Source organism: Rhinatrema bivittatum, chromosome 8 (assembly GCF_901001135.1).
Source record: "Rhinatrema bivittatum chromosome 8, aRhiBiv1.1, whole genome shotgun sequence".
Lineage (NCBI taxonomy): Eukaryota > Metazoa > Chordata > Amphibia > Gymnophiona > Rhinatrematidae > Rhinatrema > Rhinatrema bivittatum.
The window spans coordinates 171,352,690-171,374,994 of record NC_042622.1 but is presented as its reverse complement, the minus strand read 5'-3'; the positions used below and the strand labels follow the sequence as shown (position 1 = coordinate 171,374,994).

Genomic DNA, 22,305 nt, shown 5'->3' with positions numbered 1-22,305 from the left:
TGCTGGTGGCTGAAAGGAATCAGTAAGTTTTTACTTGGGACATTGTCTTTTTTAAAAGTATTGGGGCAAAGTTAATTATTGGGAATATTATTTAGTGTGTGTGTGCCTTTAATAGTCAGGCTGTGAACAAACAAGTTAGACTGTTTGTATTTTTAGTCAGTCAATAAGGTAGCAGTAGGTAGTGTGTTTATTTTTAAAAGTCTGCAGAACTGAGTGTTCTCCAGACTTTTAAAGAACTGAGTTTTTGTATTTAATACTAACTGAGTGCTTGTATTGAAAAAACAAAAAAAAAACCACAAAAAAAACCCCAACCCAAAAAGTAGCCAGAAGCTAGAAATAAGCTAGAAGCAGTGTATACCTAAGTAAAAAAGTTGAATAGTTCAGCACAGTTACTCACCTTGGAAAGGTGTTGAGGTAGTGTGATTAGGTTTGAATAGGGAGCAACATTTGTTAATCAAGGGAGCAGTGAGTCATTCAGGCTGACTAACTGAAGTTAGACTGTTTGTATTTCCCAACCCTCACCCACCCACCCCTAGCTCATCCCTTAATTTATAGGCAGGTGCCACTTTCACAAAAAAAAACATCAACAAAACCTTTATTGAGAATTTGATCAGACCCTGGTAGGCCACTACCAGATACATAGTGAATTCACTAATACATTTAAAGGACATTAGACACATTCCTACTCCCATAGCAACCTAAAACTTAACTAGGAACTGATCAAAATTGAGATGAAGGCAGCAGTCCAGCAGCAAGAGGGGGGCTTCCCAGTCTTTTGCATCGAGTGTCACATGTATGATTTTTTACCCACCGGTGAGAAGTTATATAAGTGCATGCGATGCAAAGAGCTCCTGGCTCTCAGAGAACGAGTCCGATCTCTGGAGGCTAGAGTGGCAGACCTGGAGGAGCTGAGGCAGACAGAGAGGTATATAGATGAGACCTTCAGGGACATAGTAGTCAAGTCCCAACTTCAGACTGGCAGCCCTGGTGCTGCCTTGGAGGAAGAAGGTCTCATGATGGGAGAGCACCAACCAGGTGCAGCAGGAAAGGATCCTGTAGCAAGGACCTGCTCTCCAGGTGATGCATTGTCCTTTCGCACTGAGGATATCTCCCCAAGGCCTACTGCCCAGGAGGGAAGGGTTAGGTCGACCGTCATAGTTGGTGATTCGATTATTAGGAATGTAGATAGCTGGGTGGCTGGTGGGCGTGAGGATCGCCTGGTAACATGCCTACCTGGTGCGAAGGTGGCGGACCTCACGCGTCACCTAGATAGGATTTTAGACAGTGCTGGGGAGGAGCCGGCTGTCGTGCTACATGTGGGCACCAACGACATAGGAAAATGTGGGAGGGAGGTTCTGGAAGCCAAATTTAGGCTCTTAGGTAGAAAGCTTAAATCCAGAACCTCCAGGGTAGCATTCTCTGAAATGCTCCCTGTTCCACGCGAAGGTCACCAGAGGCAGGCAGAGCTCCGGAGTCTCAATGCGTGGATGAGACGATGGTGCAAGGAAGAGGGATTCAGTTTTGTTAGGAACTGGGGAACCTTTTGGGGAAGGGGGAGTCTCTTCCGAAGGGATGGGCTCCACCTTAACCAGGGTGGAACCAGACTGCTGGCGCTAACCTTTAAAAAGGAGATAGAGCAGCTTTTAAACTAGAACAAAGGGGAAAGCCGACAGTCGCTCAGCAGCGCATGGTTCGGAGAGAGGTATCTTTAAAGGATACTAATGATGCATTAGAATTAGGGCATCCCGACAGTGAGGTTCCAATAATTAGAAAAGCAGTCCAAGTGCCTGTAACTAATAACTCACCTGAGCTACAAAATTCAAACTTATCCCTATCAATTAAAAAGCAGAATGATAATACAAACAAAAAACAAACTTTGAAATGTTTGTATGCTAATGCCAGAAGTCTAAGAAGTAAGATGGGAGAATTAGAATCTATAGCAGTAAATGATGACATAGACTTAATTGGCATCTCAGAGACATGGTGGAAAGAGGATAACCAATGGGACACTGCTATACCGGGGTACAAATTATATCGCAGTGACAGAGAGGAGCACCCGGGAGGAGGTGTGGCGCTTTATGTCCGGGATGGCATAGAGTCCAACAGGATAAACATCCTGCATGAGACTAAATACAAAATTGAATCTTTATGGGTAGAAATCCCTTGTGTGTCGGGGAAGACTATAGTGATAGGGGTATACTACCGCCCACCTGGTCAAGATGGTGAGATGGACAGTGAAATGGTAAGAGAAATTAGGGAAGCTAACCAAATTGGTAGTGCAGTAATAATGGGAGACTTCAATTACCCAAATGTAACGTGCAAGGAAAAAGTTTCAGTTCCACCACAGTATATAATGGAAATTTTTAGTTTTTATTCTTACAGTCAGTAGAAATCGGCAACTCCACGTTAGTATATATAAACAGGTATCAGTCCCCCGACACGGTCCCGTGTTTCGCTGGTGGCTGCATCGGGAGGGACCACACAGAATATAAATTCTAAAATATAAACACATTCAGTCAGAGTGGAACATAACATAAAAGGCTATAACAGTAGCAGAAATACAATATATACTTACATCCTTTAATCATATCATGGAGCGCAAACACCCTCACTTTGTCGACACAATTTAAAGAAGAAGCCTTGGCGCCAAAACAGATGTCATCGCGAGAACATCAAAATAAGTCCCGCCCCCATTTACACAAATAGGTGCCATTCAATGTCCTTATTGAGTCCGTGAGGGTGAATGGTTTTTAAAGTGTAAATCCATCTCTGTTCTCTTTTGCCTAACATCTCAGCATAGTCCCCACCCCGGGTAGAGGGGGAAACAATCTCTAAAACTAAAAAGGTAAGATCAGAGATGGAATGGCCCAAGGTAGTCCAGTGGGAGACCAGGGGTTCTTCAGATCTAAGAAGTCTAATGTTGGAACAGTGCTCAATGATTCGGGTTTTCACCATTCTCTTAGTTTTTCCAACATATAAACTAGGACATGGGCACTGTACCACATAGACCACCCCTTTGGTTGTACAGTCAGAAACACCGCGTAGATGAAAAATCTGTCCAGAGATAGGGTGTTGAAAAGTAGAAGAGGCTGAAGTGTGGCTGCACATCGTGCAGTGACCACAGGGACTATGACCACCCACCCCGCGAGTGTCCACCTTGTTCCTGCCAAAGGACGTGTGTACTAATTGGTCACGAAGATTGCTACCTCGGCGGAATGAAAACTGTAGGTCACCCCGCAATAAAGAGGATAATGCCAAATTCTGCCAATGTCTGCGAATCATTAAAGATATTGTTTTACTTACAACAGAAAATGGTAATATACAGTTAAAGCACGTATCAGCATCATCAGACGAGGGAAGGAAAAGCCATTCCCGGCGGGTGTATAATGCCCTTTTAAAAGCCTCTCTCACAATTCGGGAGGGATAACCCCTCTCCAAGAATCTTAAAGACATCACCCTGGATTTTAATATAAAATCGTCACGGGAGGAGCATAAGCGACGCAGTCTGAGAAATTGGCCGGTTGGAATGTTGTCCCTAAGAGGTTTGGGGTGACAGCTTGAATAAGTCAAAAGCGTGTTCCTGTCAGTTGACTTCCGAAAGAGTGTGGTAACAAAACGATCGTTTTCAACAGAGATTAAAATGTCCAAAAATGCAATTTGTGAAGAGTGAATACAGTGATTAAATTGAATATGGGAATTCAAAGAGTTTAGCCAGTCAAGAAACAGAAAAAATTGTATGTCCGACCCTGTCCAGATGATCAGAATATCATCAATATACCTGCGGTAAAGTGATATCCTTGAAAACCATTCTGAAGGATATACTAGGGTGGTTTCAAAATGGTCCATAAAGAGACAAGCCAAGCTGGGAGCCATAGTGGCCCCCATGGCTGTACCTTTAATCTGTTGGTAGAACGTCTTGTCGAACAGAAAATAATTCTTTGTCAACGCTAATTCAGACAATTCGGTCAGGAAGGAGGTGGACACTCGGTGTGGAGCAGGTCGTGTTTCTAAAATATCCTCAATCACCTGTAAGGCCTCAGATTGAGGGATATTGGAGTAAAGAGAAATAACGTCAAGGGTTACAAAGAAAAAATCTCCAGGGGGAACCAGTGAATCACGTAAAATGGAAATAAGATGGGAGGAATCCCTAACATACGACTGAATTTGTGATACAAATGGCTTAAGGAAAATATCAACGAACTTAGATAATGGTTCTAAGAGGGAGTTAATGCCAGATACAATGGGACGCCCTGGGGGGTGTATCAGGGTCTTATGTATTTTCGGAAGGATGTAAAAGAGTGGTGTGACTGGGGCCTTATTAACCAGAAAATTAGCCTCACGATTGGTTATCATATGGATATCCTGGGCAGACTGGACGAGGGATTTAACCATTTCCAGCAATGATTCAGTAGGGTCTCCAGGAAGAGGGGTGTAGAAAGAGGAGTCTCCTAATTGCCGTAATACCTCTGCCTCGTATTCTGATTTGTCAAGGACCACAATGCCACCTCCCTTGTCAGCGGGTTTAATAACTATAGTATCGTCACGTGATAGAGCCCTCACCGCAGCTACTTCCTGCATTGTCAGATTATACTGTACAAACCTAGTGCGAGATACAATCGTCATAGCTTCCTCACATACTAACCGCTCGAAAGCCCCCAACAGGGGGTTAACAGGGCCAGGGGTCCACCGAGACTGTACAACCAAAGGGGTGGTCTATGTGGTACAGTGCCCATGTCCTAGTTTATATGTTGGAAAAACTAAGAGAATGGTGAAAACCCGAATCATTGAGCACTGTTCCAACATTAGACTTCTTAGATCTGAAGAACCCCTGGTCTCCCACTGGACTACCTTGGGCCATTCCATCTCTGATCTTACCTTTTTAGTTTTAGAGATTGTTTCCCCCTCTACCCGGGGTGGGGACTATGCTGAGATGTTAGGCAAAAGAGAACAGAGATGGATTTACACTTTAAAAACCATTCACCCTCACGGACTCAATAAGGACATTGAATGGCACCTATTTGTGTAAATGGGGGCGGGACTTATTTTGATGTTCTCGCGATGACATCTGTTTTGGTGCCAAGGCTTCTTCTTTAAATTGTGTCGACAAAGTGAGGGTGTTTGCGCTCCATGATATGATTAAAGGATGTAAGTATATATTGTATTTCTGCTACTGTTATAGCCTTTTATGTTATGTTCCACTCTGACTGAATGTGTTTATATTTTAGAATTTATATTCTGTGTGGTCCCTCCCGATGCAGCCACCAGCGAAACACGGGACCGTGTCGGGGGACTGATACCTGTTTATATATACTAACGTGGAGTTGCCGATTTCTACTGACTGTAAGAATAAAAACTAAAAATTTCTATTATATACTGTGGTGGAACTGAAACTTTTTCCTTGCACGTTACATTTGGATACTTGCTTAGTGCAAGGCTTGCTTCTGTGTATTTTCAGACTTCAATTACCCCAATATTGACTGGGTAAATGTATCATCGGGTCACTCTAGAGAGATAACGTTCCTGGATGGAATAAACGATAGCTTTATGGAGCAATTGGTTCAGGAACCGACGAGAGAGGGAGCAATTTTAGATCTAATTCTCAGTGGAGCACAGGACTTGGTGAGAGAGGTAACGGTGGTGGGGCCACTTGGCAATAGTGATCATAATATGATCAAATTTGATTTAATGACTGGAAGAGGAACAGTGTGCAAATCCACAGCTCTCGTGCTAAACTTTCAAAAGGGAAACTTTGATAAATTGAGAAAAATTGTTAGAAAAAAACTGAAAGGAGCAGCTACAAAAGTAAAAAATGTCCAAGAGGCGTGATCATTGTTAAAAAATACCATCCTAGAAGCAAAGTCCAGATGTATTCCACACATTAAGAAAGGTGGAAAAAAGGCAAAACGATTACCGGCATGGTTAAAAGGGGAGGTGAAAGAAGCTATTCTAGCCAAAAGATCTTCATTCAAAAATTGGAAGAAGGATCCAACAGAAGAAAATAGGATAAAGCATAAACATTGGCAAGTTAAATGTAAAACATTGATAAGACAGGCTAAGAGAGAATTTGAAAAGAAGTTGGCAGTAGAGGCAAAAACTCACAGTAAAAACTTTTTTAAATATATCCGAAGCAGAAAGCCTGTGAGGGAGTCAGTTGGACCGTTAGATGATCGAGGAGTTAAAGGGGCACTTAGGGAAGATAAGGCCATCGCGGAAAGATTAAATGATTTCTTTGCTTCGGTGTTTACTGAAGAGGATGTTGGGGAGGTACCCGTAATGGAGAAGGTTTCATGGGTAAAGATTCAGATGGACTGAATCAAATCACGGTGAACCTAGAAGATGTGGTAGGCCTTATTGACAAACTGAAGAGTAGTAAATCACCTGGACCGGATGGTATACACCCCAGAGTTCTGAAGGAACTAAAAAATGAAATTTCAGACCTATTAGTAAAAATTTGTAACTTATCATTAAAATCATCCATTGTACCTGAAGACTGGAGGATAGCAAATGTAACCCCAATTTTTAAAAAGGGCTCCAGGGGTGATCCGGGAAACTACAGACCGGTTAGCCTCACTTCAGTGCCAGGAAAAATAGTGGAAAGTGTTCTAAACATCAAAATCACAGAACATATAGAAAGACATGGTTTAATGGAACAAAGTCAGCATGGCTTTACCCAAGGCAAGTCTTGCCTCACAAATCTGCTTCACTTTTTTGAAGGAGTTAATAAACATGTGGATAAAGGTGAACCGGTAGATATAGTATACTTGGATTTTCAGAAGGGGTTTGACAAAGTTCCTCATGAGAGGCTTCTAGGAAAAGTAAAAAGTCATGGGATAGGTGGCGATGTCCTTTCGTGGATTGCAAACTGGCTAAAAGACAGGAAACAGAGAGTAGGATTAAATGGACAATTTTCTCAGTGGAAGGGAGTGGACAGTGGAGTGCCTCAGGGATCTGTATTGGGACCCTTACATTTCAATATATTTATAAATGATCTGGCAAGAAATACGACGAGTGAGATAATCAAATTTGCAGATGACACAAAATTGTTCAGAGTAGTTAAAGCACAAGCAGATTGTGATAAATTGCAGGAAGACCTTGTGAGGCTGGAAAATTGGGCATCCAAATGGCAGATGAAATTTAATGTGGATAAGTGCAAGGTAATGCATATAGGGAAAAATAACCCATGCTATAATCACACAATGTTAGGTTCCATATTAGGTGCTACAACCCAAGAAAGAGATCTAGGTGTCATAGTGGATAACACATTGAAATCGTCGGTTCAGTGTGCTGCGGCAGTCAAAAAAGCAAACAGAATGTTGGGAATTATTAGAAAGGGAATGGTGAATAAAACGGAAAATGTAATAATGCCTCTGTATCGCTCCATGGTGAGACCGCACCTTGAATACTGTGTACAGTTCTGGTCGCCGCATCTCAAAAAAGATATAATTGCGATGGAGAAGGTACAGAGAAGGGCTACCAAAATGATAAGGGGAATGGAACAGCTTCCCTACGAGGAAAGACTAAAGAGGTTAGGACTTTTCAGCTTGGAGAAGAGACGACTGAGGGGGGATATGATAGAGGTGTTTAAAATCATGAGAGGTCTAGAACGGGTAGATGTGAATCGGTTATTTACTCTTTCGGATAGTAGAAAGACTAGGGGGCACTCCATGAAGTTAGCATGGGGCACATTTAAAACTAATCAGAGAAAGTTCTTTTTTACTCAACGCACAATTAAACTCTGGAATTTGTTACCAGGGGATGTGGTCAGTACAGTTAGTATAGCTGTGTTTAAAAAAGGATTGGATAAGTTCTTGGAGGAGAAGTCCATTACCTGCTATTAAGTTCACTTAGAGAATAGCCACTGCCATTAGCAATGGTTACATGGAATAGACTTAGTTTTTGGGTACTTGCCAGGTTCCTATGACCTGGATTGGCCACTGTTGGAAACAGGATGCTGGGCTTGATGGACCCTTGGTCTGACCCAGTGTGGCATTTTCTTATGTTCTTATGTTCTTACACACATTGCCAGTACTGCATATCTCCTCAAGGGACACAGCATCAGCACCGCTCATCTACCTGAGAGACATTATAGGAAAAGGAGTTCTTACCTGATAATTTTTGTTCCTGTAGTACCACGGATCAGTCCAGACTCCTGGGTTTTGCCTCTCCTCCAGCAGATGGAGACAGAGAAGTTTTGGTGGACTCTGTCCTAAACCCTGAGGTTCCACCTACAGTCCGTCAGTATTTCAACGTATCAAAGCAGAATGATCCAAAACCCTACTTAACTAACTATTTGCTATAACTGGGGTTCAATTCCATAGAAACCAGGCTAACTAACCCAAATGGCAGCAGAGCCCGTAACAAGATTCAAAAACATCAATCAAAAATTTCAAATTATGTAAGCACTTATCTGCAGAGCCAATTAACCAGGAACTGAATGAGCGGACTCTCCTTTATCCGTACACTGAAAAAGGCAGGACTCTGGACTGATCGTGGTACTACAGGAACGAAAATTATCAGGTAAGAACTAATTTTCCTTTCCCTGTACGTACCCTGATCAGTCCAGACTCCTGGGATGTACGAGAGCTCTTCTACCCGGGGTGGGATCTTGAGAGTCCCACTTGGATCATACCTTCCCTAAAACTCGCCGAGTCTGGAGCTCGCACATCCAATCGATAATGACGAGCATAGGTGTGCAGAGATTTCCAAGTGGCTGATCTACAAATCTCCTGCGGCGAAATTTGTTGGCACTCAGCCCACGAGGCTGCCTGTGAACGAGTAGAATGTGCTCGGAGACCCTCCGGAAGGGGACGACCTCGAAGGAGGTACGCTGATCCAATGGCCTCTTTTAACCAACGGGCTATAGTAGCCCTAGGCGCTTCATGACCTCTCCTGGAACCACTCCAGAACACAGATAAAATGGTCGGACATGCGAAAACTATTTGTGACCTGCAAATAACGCAGCAGGGCCCATCGGACGTCTATCCTCCGTAAATCGGTAGAGTGGGGATCAGAAGGATCCAAACCAGAGAAGGATGGAAGTTCCATAGACTGATTCAAATGGAAAGAGGATACCACTTTTGGAAGACAAGAAGGAACTGTCCGTAAGGAAACTCCCAAATCCGTAATCCTCAAAAAAGGCTCCCTGCAAGATAACGCTTGAAGCTCTGACACTCTGCGGGCCGAAGAAATGGCTCTCTTTATGGGCTTGAACGGCACATTACATAGAACCTTAAGAACCAAGTTCAAATTCCACGACGGACAAGGCCTTTTAAGCGGAGGACGCAGATGATTCGCCCCCTTAAGAAAACATGCCACGTCCGGATACGTGGCCAAGGAAACATCCAAGAGCCGCTACCTGCACCCGTAGCGAATTGCAGGACAATCCCTTTGCTAGGCCAGCCTGCAAGGAGGAGAGAATATCCGACACCACCACCTGAGTGGGATCTAAGCTGTGTTGAATGCACCAGGCCTCAAATATTCCCCGCACTCTAACATAACCTAATGAGGTAGAAGTCTTTCCCGACCGCAAAAGAGTAGCTATCACCGCATCCGAGTATCCTTTGTTCTTCAAACATTGCCTCTCAAAAGCCATGCCGTGAGACAGAAGCGATCCGCCTCATCCAAACAAACGGGCCCCTGATGCAGAAGATTCGGCAACTCTCTGAACCGCAGTGGGCCGTCCACAACTAGGTTGACTAGATCCGCAAACCAGGGACACCTCGGCCACTCTGGCGCAATTAGTACCACTTCCCCTGGATGAGTCTCTATTCTTTGAAGTACTTTTCCCGATTAGTGGCCAGGGTGAGAACACATACAGCAGGACTTCTGTCAGCCAAGGAAGAACCAGGGTATCCACTCCTTCCGCCCCTGTCTCCTGGCGCCGACGGAAGAAATGAAGAGCCTTGGCATTCCGGAACGTGACCATGAGATCCATGCTCGATCTGGACCACGCGTCATATATCATCTGGAAAGCTTCTGCGGAGAGTTCCCACTCTCCGGGATAGAGACGGTGGCGACTGAGAAAGTCGGCTTGAACACTGTCGACCCCGGCGAAGTGAGAGGCTGCGATACTGATGAGATGCTGTTCTGCCCAATGAATCAGGAGCTGAGCTTCCATCACTACCGGTTGGCTCTTGGATCCTCCTTGGCGATTGATATAAGCCACCGTTGTCACGTTGTCCGACAGGTCTCTGACCAATTTCCCCTGCAGAAGTGGCAGAAAGGCTTGCAATGCCAACCTCACTGCTCTGGTCTCCAGACGGTTGATTGACCACCTGGATTCTTCCAGCGACCAGAGGCCCTGTACCGATTTGTCTTGACAAACTGCTCCCCAGCCACAGAGGCTGGCATCTGTGGTCACTACTGTCCAAACGGGCACTTCCAGGGGCATACCCCAGTTCAAGTGGTCTGAGAGGAGCCACCAGTCGAGACTGGACTGAGCAGAATCCGTAAAAGGAAGGAGAAGGTGAAACTGTTCTGAAACCGGATTCCAACAGGAAAGCAACACTGACTACAGAGGTCTCATATGAGCAAATGCCCATGGCCCTAACTCTAGAGTGGAGGATATGGAACCAAGGACCCTCAAGTAATCCCATACTCTTGGAGGAATTTTGGACAAGAAATCTCAAATCTGTCCTTGCAGTTTGACAATGCATTCCTTGGTAAGAAAGACTCTACCCCGCCACGTGTCGAACAAAGCTCCCATGAATTCCAAAGACTGCGAGGGAGTCAGGTGGCTCCTGGCAGGGTTGACTACCCAACCGAGAGCCTGTAGTAGCTTAAGCACTCTGCTCACTGCCGAACGACAGAGATCCTCCGACTTTGCCTTAATCAGTCAGTCGTCCAGATAGGGATGCACAAAAAGCCCTTCTTTTCTTCTGGTGGTCTGAAAGGATGTCGATGTGCAAGTATGCTTCGGTGAGATCGAGGGATGCTAGGAACTTGCCCTTGTGAACCGAGGCGATGACCGATCGCAGAGTCTCCAATCAAAAACATGGAACACGAAGGCACCTGTTGACTCGCTTCAGGTCTAGCATGGGCTGGTAGGTGCCGTCCTTCTTTGGAATCACAAAGTAAATTGAGTAACGGCCCTTTTGCCGTCCCTCGGGGGGAACTGGAACTATTGCACCCAGCTCGATAAGGCGTTTTACGGTATCCCTGACCACCTGACATTTCTCTTCATATGAGCAAGGGGAGATTAGGAAGCGATCCCGAAGGCGCCGAGCAAAATCTAAAGCGTAGCCTTGTCTTATCACCATGAGGACCCGTTGATCTGACGTTAACTTATTTATTTATTTGCTTTTCTGTACTGATATTCGAGGATACATCATATTGGTTTACATAAAACTGAAGAAAAATACAATAAAACAAGGGTGGGGGAGAGGGAGCAGCGAAGAAACAATATACACTGTGGATAGAGGGGTGAAAAAAAGGACAGGAAAGAAACTAACAAATGAACAGAACAATGTGTTGAATGAGTAAAAGTCCATGAACTAGCAATAAGCACTAAACAGATTATTGCAAAAGATAATAAGCACTATATAAATTTAGCACTATGTACAATCTTGCAAAAAAATGCAGTAATAACATGGCGGGGGGAAGGGAAGGAGTACTATTTACAATGTTTAGGAAATTATAAAACAGAGGCATGTCTGGGGGTCTAGGGGAGGGCGGGGAGAAAGGAAAAGGCATAAAAGGGCAAGGAGGAAAAGAGATATATGCAATCTTGCAGATTATATCAATTTGTAAAAATAATGCAAAGTAACACATGGCCTGGATTTGGCAGGGCAGCGGTGGGGGGGGGGGGGGGGGGGGGTGGTGGTGTAAATAATGGGGCAAGGAGGAAATAAGTGTGGTCCATATCCTGGTATGCTTGTTTAAAGAGCCAAGTCTTTAGCCCTTTTTTGAATTTTTGGGTGCAGGCTTCCAGGTGGAGCTCGAGGGGCATAGTGTTCCAGAGGGTGGGGCCTGCGATAGAAATGGCTTGCTCCCTGGTAGAGGTAAGGTGTGCAATTTTAAGGGTAGGGGTGTAGAGGGTTCCTTTGTGAGCTGTTCTGGTCGGATGGTTGGAGGGGCGGAAGCGGGGAGCATCATCAAGCCAGGAGAGATTGTGGTGGTAAAGGGATTTGTGAATGATCGTAAGGGTTTTATGTATAATACAGGCTGAGATGGGGAGCCAATGCAGTTCTTTAAGAATGGGGGTGATGTGGTCAGCTTTATGGGTATTAGGATTCTGGCCATTGCGTTCTGCAGAATTTGGAGGGGTTTGATAGTAGAGTAGGGGAAGCCTAGGAGTAAGGAACTGCAGTAATCCATTTTTGTAAGTTGTGTCGCTTGTAGGACTGTATGAAAGTCTTGAACATGGAGCAAGGGTTTAAGTTTTTTGAGAATATGGAGCTTGAAGAAGCCTTCTTTTAGGGTAGTGTTAATGTGCTTTAAGTTTAATTGGTTGTCTATGGAGACCCCAAGATCTCATACACAGAATGGGAAGGAAAATGCGTGGAAGGAAGGATCACAGGGAGTGGGTGGTGAAAGGTTGCGGTGGTTAGAAATGAAGAGGAGTTCAGTTTCTGAGGTGTTTAGGGCCAAGTGGAGGTTGGTGAGGAGTGTATTTATGGAAGTAAGGCAGTTTTCCCAAAACTTTAGAGATCTGGGGATGGATTCTTGAATAGGGATGAGGATTTGGACGTCATCGGCATATAGGAAACATTTTAGGCCAAGGTCGGAGAGGAGATGGCAGAGGGGCAATAGGTATATGTTAAAGAAGGTGGAGGATAACGAGGATCCCTGGGTAAGGGGGGATGTGGGAGGATACTTGGCCCATTCCTCGAAAAACTGAGACAGTCTGCCTCCCACCAGCAGAACCAAGGAATGGACCAGCCGCATATTATTGAGAGGATCTGACTCCTCCTGTGGATTGAGAGGCCCTGGATCTTCTAAATCTATGGCCACGAAAGGACTGAGACCATGATTGCTACCTGCCTGTAGACTGTCTGGAGGAGGAACCCGATGAACGAGAAGCTCGGAATCTACAATTCCCTCGGAAGCGAGACCGGGAAGGGGTTAATAAACAGTGGATAAAGGTGAACCGGTAGATGTAGTGTATTTGGATTTTCAGAAGGTGTTTGACAAAGTTCCTCATGAAAGGCTTCTAAGAAAACTAAAAAGTCATGGGATAGGAGGCGATGTCCTTTTGTGGATTACAAACTGGTGAAAAGACAGGAAACAGAGAGTAGGATTAAATGGTCATTTTCTCAGTGGAAAAGGGTAAACAGCGGAGTACCTCAGGGATCTGTACTTGGACCGTTGCTTTTCAATATATATATACTAGCCGTTAAGCCCGTAACAACGGACTACATTACCTTTTTTTTCGGTCCATTTCCTTACCCCTCATTCTCCCCCCCACTCCCCCTCTCAGCTCATTCACAACATCTTCGGATGGCGCAGACGGAAGATCTGCGGGGGAGGTCGGTCCCTCCCTCCCGGGCGCCACCGCCGCTACTGCTCCTCGCCGCGCCATTTTTGTTACAGGCAAGCTCTGACCGACGTGCTGCCCGCGCATGCACGGTAGAGTTGCTCTCTACTGCGCATTTGTGGCACATCGGTCTAGCTTCATTTATCTAGTAGAAGATAAATGATCTGGAAAGGAATATGATGAGTGAGGTTATCAAATTTGTGGATGATACAAAATTATTCAGAGTAGTTAAATCACAAGCGGATTGTGATACATTACAGGAGGACCTCGCAAGACTGGAAGATTCTGCATCCAAATGGAAGATGAAATTTAATGTGGACAAGTGCAAGGTGTTGCATATAGGGAAAAATAACCCTTGCTGTAGTTACACGATGTTAGGTTCCATATTAGGAGCTACCACCCAGGAAAAAGATCTAGGCATCATAGTGGATAATACTTTAAAATCTCGGCTCAGTGTGCTGCAGCAGTCGAAAAAGCAAACAGAATGTTAGGAATTATTAGGAAGGGAATGGTCAATAAAACAGAAAATGTCATAATGTCTCTATATCGTTCCATAGCGAGACCACACCCTGAACACTGTGTACAATTCTGGTCGCCACATCTCAAAAAAGATAAAGTTGCGATAGAGAAGGTACAGAGAAGGGCAACCAAAATTATAAAGGGGATGGAACAGCTATGAGGAAAGGCTGAAGAGGTTAGGGCTGTTCAGCTTGGAGAAGAGACGGCTGAGGGGGGATATGATAGCGGTCTTTAAGATCATGAGAGGTCTTGAATGAGTAGATGTGAATCGGTTATTTACACTTTCGAATAATAGAAGGACTAGGGGGTATTCCATGAAATTAGCAAGTAGCACATTTAAGACTAATCGGAGAAAATTCTTTTTGACTCAACGCACAATAAAGCTCTGGAATTTGTTGCCAGAGGACGTAGTTAGTGCAGTTAGTGTCGCTGGGTTCAAAAAGGGTTTGGATAAGTTCTTGGAGGAGAAGTCCATTAACGGCTATTAATCAAGTTTATTTAGGGGTAAATTTTAAAAACCGCGCGATCGTGTACTTTTGTTTGCGCAGCAGGCGCAAACAAAAGTACGCTGGATTTTATAAGATACGCGCGTAGCCGCGCGTATCTTCTAAAATCCTGGATCGGCGCGCGCAAGGCTGCCGATTTTGGGCAGCCGGCGCGCGCCGAGCCGCGCAGCCTGCCTCCGTTCCCTCCGAGGCCGCTCCGAAATCGGAGCGGCCTCGGAGGGAACTCTCTTTCGCCCTCCCCTCACCTTCCCCTCCCTTCCTCTACCTAACCCACCCCCCCAGCCCTATCTAAACCCCCCCCTACCTTTATCCATGGATTTACGCCTCCCGGAACCGCCCCCCGACCCGGGGGCGGTTCCGGAGGGCGCGGCCACGCCCCCGGAACGCCCCCGGGCCGGCGCCACGCCCCCAGGCCCGCCCCCAAACGCGGCATCACTCGGCGACGCCCCCGACACGCCCCTTTTCAGAAACCCCGGACTTACGCGAGTCCCGGGGTTCTGTGCGCGCCGGCGGCCTATGGAAAATAGGCGAGCAGGGCTTTTAAAATCCACCCGTTAGGGAATAGCCACTGCTATTAATTGCATCAGTAGCATGGGATCTTCTTAGTGTTTGGGTAATTGCAGGTTCTTGTGGCCTGGTTTGGCCTCTGTTGGAAACAGGATGCTGGGCTTGATGGACCCTTGGTCTGACCCAGCATGGCAATTTCTTATGTTCTTAAGGTACCCCTCGGTCTAGGCTTATCCTCTGGCAACTGGTGGACCTTGTTCTCACCCAAGGATTGGATCATATCTTCCATTTCCTTTCCAAACAGCAATTTGCCCTTAAACGGCAAAGAACCCAACTGCGCTTTAGAGGAGACGCCAGCCAACCAGTTCCTCAACCAAAGTAGGCGGCGGGCCAAGACAGCTGCCATCATGGACCGGGCCAATGTCCGAAGCAGGTCATACAAGGCATCAGCGCTGTACGCCACTGCGGCTTCTAGGTGTCCTGCCTGAACTGCCTGCTCTTGAGAAAGAGAGGTAATATTCTGCAGATGTTGGACCCAATGAAGCCCTGAACGCAAAGAAAACTGCTACACATAGCAGCCCGGACCCCCAGTGCAGAAACTTCAAAAATGTGTTTAAAGTTGCACATCAAGCTTACATTCCTGAAGATCTCGAAGTGCTGGCGCTCCTGTAACCAGGATGGTGGTCTTTTTGGTTACCGCAGACACCACCGCGTCCACCTTCGGCACTTTCAACAGGTCCAATGCCTCCTCAGACAAGGGATATAGCCTATCCATCGCCTTGCTGACATTCAGCCCCAACTCTGGGGTATCCCCATTCACGGAACAGCAAATCGGTAACAGACAAATGAAAGGGAAAAGACTTTGTCGGCCCCCGGAGACCCACCATGACTGGGTCAATGTTCCCCAAGCAGGAATCTTCCTTAGGTACCTCAATACCCAATTCTTCCAAAACGGCCGGAATGAGCGAGTCCAACTCATCTCTTCTAAAGAGACGGACCACCTTAGGGCCATCTCCCTCCATGCCCTGTGGCTTGACCTGGTCCAAGTCATCGGCGGGATACGCCCCCAGCGTGAAGAGTGTGCTTGAACAGAAAATCAACATGGAGAAAGGAAACTGACCCAGAATCCTTTGGTTTTTCTTAGCCTGCCTTGGCTATATGAACTCTAAGTGACTTATTGAGAATGACTTGCAGAATTCCTAGGATATCTGGATAGGCAGTCAAGCTGGCTCCATAAGGTGATGCCTAATCATAGGGTCACACAAACCAGAAGCCAAACGAGGGAACTTCAGGCTATGTGTCACAATAAGAGGCACTCTTTCTCAGGGGTTTCTATAAATACAACCTCAGATGTGTTAATTACCCTGACCAGCAAGATTTTAACAGAACAAAAGACTATCCAAAGAGTGATGGTAAATGGGCCCCACCTGGCAGAAGTAATCAGGGCAGTTTAGGGATGATCTTATTATGCTGTTGACATGACAACCAACGTAAATTATTCTCTAAGGCAGTCACACACTCTAGAATCTTCCACAATATTGTATGTTATCTATAAAAGAAGGATCACTTCCTGTATACGATGAGATGCTGGTAGTCAGTTTGTCAGAGACATGGCATCAGCATCTCCCAAGAATACTTATACTGAACAATAAAAAATTATGCTTTCTACAAAAATCTAAGTGTTCTTGTATCCCTAGATATATAAGCATCATAATAAATGGCGTGGCGCTTAACAAGTGGGGGCTTGTCCGAGTCAGAATCTGGAGAGGACACATCGTCCGCTGGACTAGGGAGTAAAACAACAGAGGGACCAAGGTACCGGCGCATCCCCTTTCTCTGGAAGCCGAGGCCACTTAGGCCCATGTGCCCACGAGCCCAGCGAGGCAGCGCCTGCCCCTATCTTGGCAGCTTTGCGGGCTTTAAATGCTTTGTGCAGGAGCATAATGAACTCGAAAGAAAATGAGGAGGAGGAGGAGTCAGAATACCCCTCAGGGCTCTGCCCCTCCTTGTCAACAACCTCCTGTGCCCGCTTGCTCCCCCCTCAGGGGCCTGAAAATGCAGCGACAAAGGTGGGGGGAAATTCCCCTCCCTCAACGCGGCAAGCTCAGCCATGTGAAAAGTTTGCAAGATGGCTTCCGTTCCCGCGCTGAGTGGGAATGGATCTGAACTGTCCTTCTGAGGCCACCTGAGCTTTCCCGGCTCGCGACGCAGCTTAGAAACACCTTTGCCGCCACTCGCTGACGTTCCCTCCCCCCCCTCCCCCCCAGGGAGGCAGGTGGAACAAAGGCTACCTCTGGAGGCGCGCGCGTCTCTGCCCGCCTTGCAGGTCGCTCACCGCTGCATGAGGAAAAAATAAACAGCCGCAGCAAAGGAAAGGAATGCCAACTGGGTAAAAAGCCCACCCCCAGTGCAGCTCGATAACGGAGGGAGACTGGTACAGCAAGGCACTCTGCCGCTGTAGCAGGAAAAACGAAGCGCCAAAACTTTGTAATTTTTTTTTTTTTTTATAATTTGCCTGATGTCATCCTGGGTCCTCTGCCTCCGAGGGTGACTGAGCAGGGCTCCCCGGTATCACCCCAAAACGTAGGGGGTGGGGGGCAGAGCAGACACGGAGGTTCTCAACCCCTCGCTCCTAGTGCCTCAAATACCAGGGGGGATAGTCCCCTCAGGACCTGCCGACTCCCTGGGAGGCTCTGAAGGCTGTGTAGAAATTTTAGTCCTCCCGCTTCTTCAGAACTAAATAATGATGTCTTTTTTTTTTTTTTTACAAGTAACTGACTAAGACCAGACTGTAGGTTTTGCACCTCCACCATCTGCTGGAGACAGAGAAATACTGACGGACTGTAAGTGGCACCTCAGGGTTTAGGACAGTCTGCCAAAACTTCTCTGTCTCCATCTGCTGGAAGGGAAGCAAAACCCAGGAGTCTGGACTGATCCGGGTACATACAGGGAATGTATTTTTGATGCATTGGTACATTTGATATATATTCTATTTCTGATGTATATTGTATTATTTTCAGGTTTTGTGAATCACTTTAAGTTGGACTATGTCTAAAGAAGACAATATACAAATATAACATAACACTCTCACTATATTAGGGTCAGATGGATGCTACTATAAACCCTTATTCCCAGACAGGCCGATACAGTACAGTGCGCTCCGTTGGAGCGCACTGTTAGCCTGCTATTAGACGCGCGTTTTCTCTTACCCCTTATTCAATAAGGGGAGGAAAACGCGCGTCCAACCCGCGGCACCTAATAGCGCCCTCAACATGCAAATGCATGTTGATGGCCCTATTAGGTATGCGCACGGGATACAGAAAGTACAATGTGCAGCCAAGCCGCACATTTTACTTTCAGAAATTAGCGCCGACCCAAAGGTCGGCGCTAATTTCTTCCGGCGCCAGGAAAGTGCACAGAAAGTGCAGTAAAAACTGTTTTTCTGTGCACCCTCCAACTTAATATCATAGCGATATTAAGTCGGAGGTCCCAAAAAGTAAAAAAAAAAAAAAAAAAAAATTTGAATTCGGCCCGCAGCTGTCGGGCTGAAAACCGGACGCTCAATTTTGCCGGCGTCCAGTTTCCGAGCCCGTGGCTGTCAGCTGGCTCGAGAACAGATGCCGGCAAAATTGAGCGTCGGCTGTCAAACCCGCTGACAGCCGCCGCTCCTGTCAAAAAGGAGGCACTAGGGACGCGCTAGAGTCCCTAGCGCCTCCTTTTCCCCATTTTTACCGCGTCACCTAATTTACATACAGAATCGCGCGCACTGGCCCTTTGCCGGTGCGCGCGCCGGGAGAGCGGGCATTCGTCCACTCTCCCACGGACTTTACTGAACCGGCCTGTTTGTGTGCTGCTAAACAGCTGTCACATTTTATTGCCAGTTACTATGTTCATATTTAACTACCTGAGAAATCTTAGGTTAGTCATATGTTTGCAGGATAAAAATAATGACATGACACCAAATTATTACTGCAATCTCCAAACTCCACAAACAACACTTGCAGGAATCCTTACTTCCCCGTGGGGCTGAAGGCCACAGAGACAACAGCATCAGTGTGTCCTTCCAAGGAGCTGGTACATCGGGTCACTGCCCGGACTTTAAATACAGCTTGGGGTTGATAGATGATGTCGAGCACTTTCTCCGTCTCCACTAACTGCTCACCCAAGGTTTTTTTCAGTGTGGTTACAATTTCTGTATCATTGACAAAAAATGCCAAAGGCAGTGGTTCTTCCTTGAAAAATAATTGAGAAAAAGACGTATTATCAATGCACAGCATAACTCCCATAAGCTACCGAAAAATCTGGGCACAATTCTATCAGTTTAGTGATAGGATAAAATGTGTGTTTCCATCAGCAAAGGATGGGATCCTTCTCTACAGGAGGATGCTGCGATTTAAAATAAAGCTTTAAAAGTGAGTTTTACAATGTAGCCACTTCTTTCCCCACAAGACTGTTTATTATTACCATCATTTGTATATAGCGCATGCCAGATGCATGCAGCACTCTACAGACATACATAACAGGCAGTCCCTGCTCCCTGGAGCTTATTATCTAGTCAAGACAGATAAACAAGATATGGAAGGATACCTGAGTAAAGCTAGTTATAATAGCTACTATCAATAGTAACTGGGATTGATTACAGCTAAGCGAGAAATACCTTCTGTAAGAGAGCATTGCAGACGAGCTGCAGTTTATCAGGCGTTATGTCAACCGGGACATCAAAAGGCGCACCGACCACTTCTCCAATCTCGTCCTTAAACTGAACAAGCAGTCTCTGAACGTCTTCCTCCATCACTGGGACCTGCAAACAAATGCGCATCTATGCAGCCCTCATCACAACACATACTAAGAAATAAGTAAAGTGAAAGCATTGGATACCCGGCATAATAAGCAAATAAAATGGAATCACAAGTCTCACAACCAAGACTCCAACAGACGAGGACGATCCAGCTGTCACGTATAGACTTTTTTTTTTTTTTTAAGGTGGGACGTAGAAAAGACGAATATAGGAAAGAATGTGGAAATGACATTAATAAAATCATCTTTTACAACCGTGTCAAAATACTCTTTACATGAACAATTTTAAAGTACAGTACATGAAATCTTACTGTTTATCAGGCTTTGTTCTTCCACTAATTTTCCCCTCAGTTTTAACGTTATCCCTTCTTTTAGTCGGCACGCTTCAAACGTTTATGTATACATATATAAAACCGCTAATCTCTGCTAGCATTTCTTCATTCAGGCCCAAAGATATTAGTCTGTTTGCTAACAACCTACAACCCAGATACAGCATTACCGGGAGCCGAGCTCCCAGCCCAGTTCCGCCCCGCACACGTGTTTAACTCAGGCAATGAGGGACGGGGTGATGATGTCATTAGAGTGCGCCGCAGCAATCGGAAGCAGGAAAGTGTCCAGTGCCGTGGCTGTTGTGGGCAGCGCCACCTGCAGCTTCGACAGCGCGCTGCTATCTGCCTCATTTTTTCAAAGATGCTGCACGGTGTTATCTTTCTAGCCCCTGCAACGGCTGCACTAGGGAGGGGGATTTAGTGATTTCTCAGGCTGAAAGCTGACCTTTCAGAGTCATAAATAGGTTTCTCCGTTTGCGATGCAACGATTACAGCAAAGAAAATGGCACATCCTAACAAACATCGGCTGGAAGGTTACAAAAGTGGAGGCGTATCCTAATGGTTAGAGGAGCACGCTGTGCACGAGGGAAACCAGAGTTCATACCCCACAGCGCTGTGATTTTTGGCAAGTCACTTCACCCTTCATTGCCTCAGCTACAACTTGCTAAGGTCCTGATTTACTAAGGCTTTTCGCCCATTCTCTGTCTAGGAGACAACCGCTTAGGAAGCTCTCTTAAATATAGACAAATACCTACAAATAAGATGTGCAGGGGCTCCCCACCCCCTTTTACGAGGAAGTAGAAATGTGACAATAAGATGAGAGTAGCTGTGTTATTTCTGAAGGTAGGAACCACCCAGAATCCAAAGAACTGGATTGAGATGACATCCTTTATAATTAGGGTCCTTCATGGGTCATCGAGGCGGGAGCCTTGATGACCGCATGAAGGTCATCGAGGCAGGAGCCGGCGGGCGCGCATTCATCCAGGCGCGGTGGGAGCCGGCGGGCGTGCGTTCATCCAGGCGGTGGGAGCCAGCGGGCGTGCGTTCATCCAGGCGGCGGGGGCAGGCGCTCATCCAGGCGGAGGGAGCCGGCTGTGAAAGCTGCCTCCAGCAGCCCCCGCAGGCAGTGAATGAATGCACGCCTGTGTACGCCCGTGCAATTTCGGCACTCAAGGCGTGACGTCATGACGTTTGGCCTCACGGCATGTGATGTTGGCGTTCTCTAATGCCCTGCCTTGAGCGCCGAAATTGCACGGGCGTACACAGGCGTGCATTCATTCACTGCCGGTGGGGGCTGCTGGAGGCTGCTTTCGCCGCCGGCTCCCTCCGCCTGAATGAACGTACGCACTCCCGCCGCCGCCACCTGGATGAACGCACGCCCGCCGGCTCCCACCGCCGCCGCCTGAACGCGCTCCCACCGCCTGGATGAACGCGCTCCCGCCTCGATGACCGCACGCACGCGTGGAGATGTGGGATTCGGAAAGTGACATCCAAGGTATCTATACCCATTTTAGGTTTTCTTTTGAGGGAAAGTTTGCCGTCTACCCTTAACCCTTGCCTCTAACGCAGGGGTAGGGGTAGGCGGTAAGTTAGCAGGTTAAACGCGGGGCAAAATGGCAGGGTAAAATAGCGAGTCGGGGCGCGAGTTACTGTATGGGAAGGAATAGCTAATTCGCTCATTTACATTTAATATACATGCCGCGTGCGGAAGGGGTTACCCGGGGATTTAAAGAGGCGGTAAGAATCGGTTAAAGGGGATTGTGTATCGCAGGAAGGGCTAACGCGGCCGGAAAGTGAGTAGAAAGCAGGTTAGGAGCAGGGTAACCGCAGCCGCACTTTACAGTATTGAGCTGTTTGTTAATATGTTACCTATCCAGTTTTACTTCTCAGGCTCCCTTCTATAGCCTACCTTAACTTGCAGCACTGTCCCTCCCCACCCCCCAGCTCCTTGTTCTTTGTATTTTCCATCTAATGTTTTTTTTTTTTTGTAATAAACTGTTTATTCACAGGGTAGTCATCAGTAAGAGAGAGGCACAGCCAATACACGGAATAAAAAGTATACAAAGAAAAAGAACAGTCATAATATAGGCAGTACATCCATCACATCAGAGCAACCCCGTCTTTTTAACATTAACAAAACCACGCCCAACCCCCCCCCTCCCCCCACCAAGGA

At 46.4% G+C, this 22,305-nt stretch overlaps 1 protein-coding gene across 1 annotated transcript in view; it reads right to left on the bottom strand.

The window, feature by feature from the left end:
* NLE1 (notchless homolog 1) overlaps positions 1 to 20,399 on the bottom strand; it is a 46,279-nt gene extending 25,880 nt beyond the window's left edge. Inside the window, exons 1-3 of the mRNA XM_029613003.1 lie at positions 20,115 to 20,399; positions 19,664 to 19,807; positions 19,021 to 19,238 (exon numbers count right to left, since the gene is read on the bottom strand). Of these exons, the coding sequence (XP_029468863.1) occupies positions 19,021 to 19,238; positions 19,664 to 19,798 (353 nt within the window). The 5' untranslated portion in view covers positions 19,799 to 19,807; positions 20,115 to 20,399. The remainder of the gene's footprint in view (positions 1 to 19,020; positions 19,239 to 19,663; positions 19,808 to 20,114) is intronic.
* Positions 20,400 to 22,305: the final 1,906 nt, after the last annotated feature.